Source organism: Haliaeetus leucocephalus, unplaced genomic scaffold (assembly GCF_000737465.1).
Source record: "Haliaeetus leucocephalus isolate CR32 unplaced genomic scaffold, Haliaeetus_leucocephalus-4.0 Scaffold577, whole genome shotgun sequence".
In the NCBI taxonomy this organism is placed as follows: Eukaryota; Metazoa; Chordata; class Aves; order Accipitriformes; family Accipitridae; genus Haliaeetus; species Haliaeetus leucocephalus.
Window position 1 is genome coordinate 1,370,081 of NW_010973013.1, and position 228 is coordinate 1,370,308.

Below are 228 nucleotides of genomic sequence, written 5' to 3' on the forward strand. Positions count from 1 at the left end.
GGCCGACCCCTCTTCCCTCCCCTCCGGCAGGTGTAAGGCAGCGACGTCGGCAGGAGCATGGCCCGCACCAAGCAGACCGCCCGCAAGTCCACCGGCGGCAAGGCGCCCCGCAAGCAGCTCGCCACCAAAGCCGCCCGCAAGAGCGCGCCCTCTACTGGCGGGGTGAAGAAGCCGCACCGTTACAGGTACGCGCAGCGCCGCGCAGAGGCGGCGACGGGCCGGTACCGG

The 228-nt window shown here is 72.8% G+C and overlaps 1 protein-coding gene across 10 annotated transcripts in view; it reads left to right on the forward strand.

Moving 5' to 3' along the window:
- H3F3A (H3 histone, family 3A) overlaps nt 1-228 on the forward strand; it is a 9,337-nt gene that overhangs the window by 4,167 nt on the left and 4,942 nt on the right. For all 10 annotated transcript variants that reach the window (XM_010577732.1, XM_010577722.1, XM_010577726.1 and 7 more), the window contains exon 2: nt 31-185. In XM_010577732.1, the coding sequence (XP_010576034.1) occupies nt 58-185 (128 nt within the window). In that variant the 5' untranslated portion in view covers nt 31-57. The remainder of the gene's footprint in view (nt 1-30; nt 186-228) is intronic.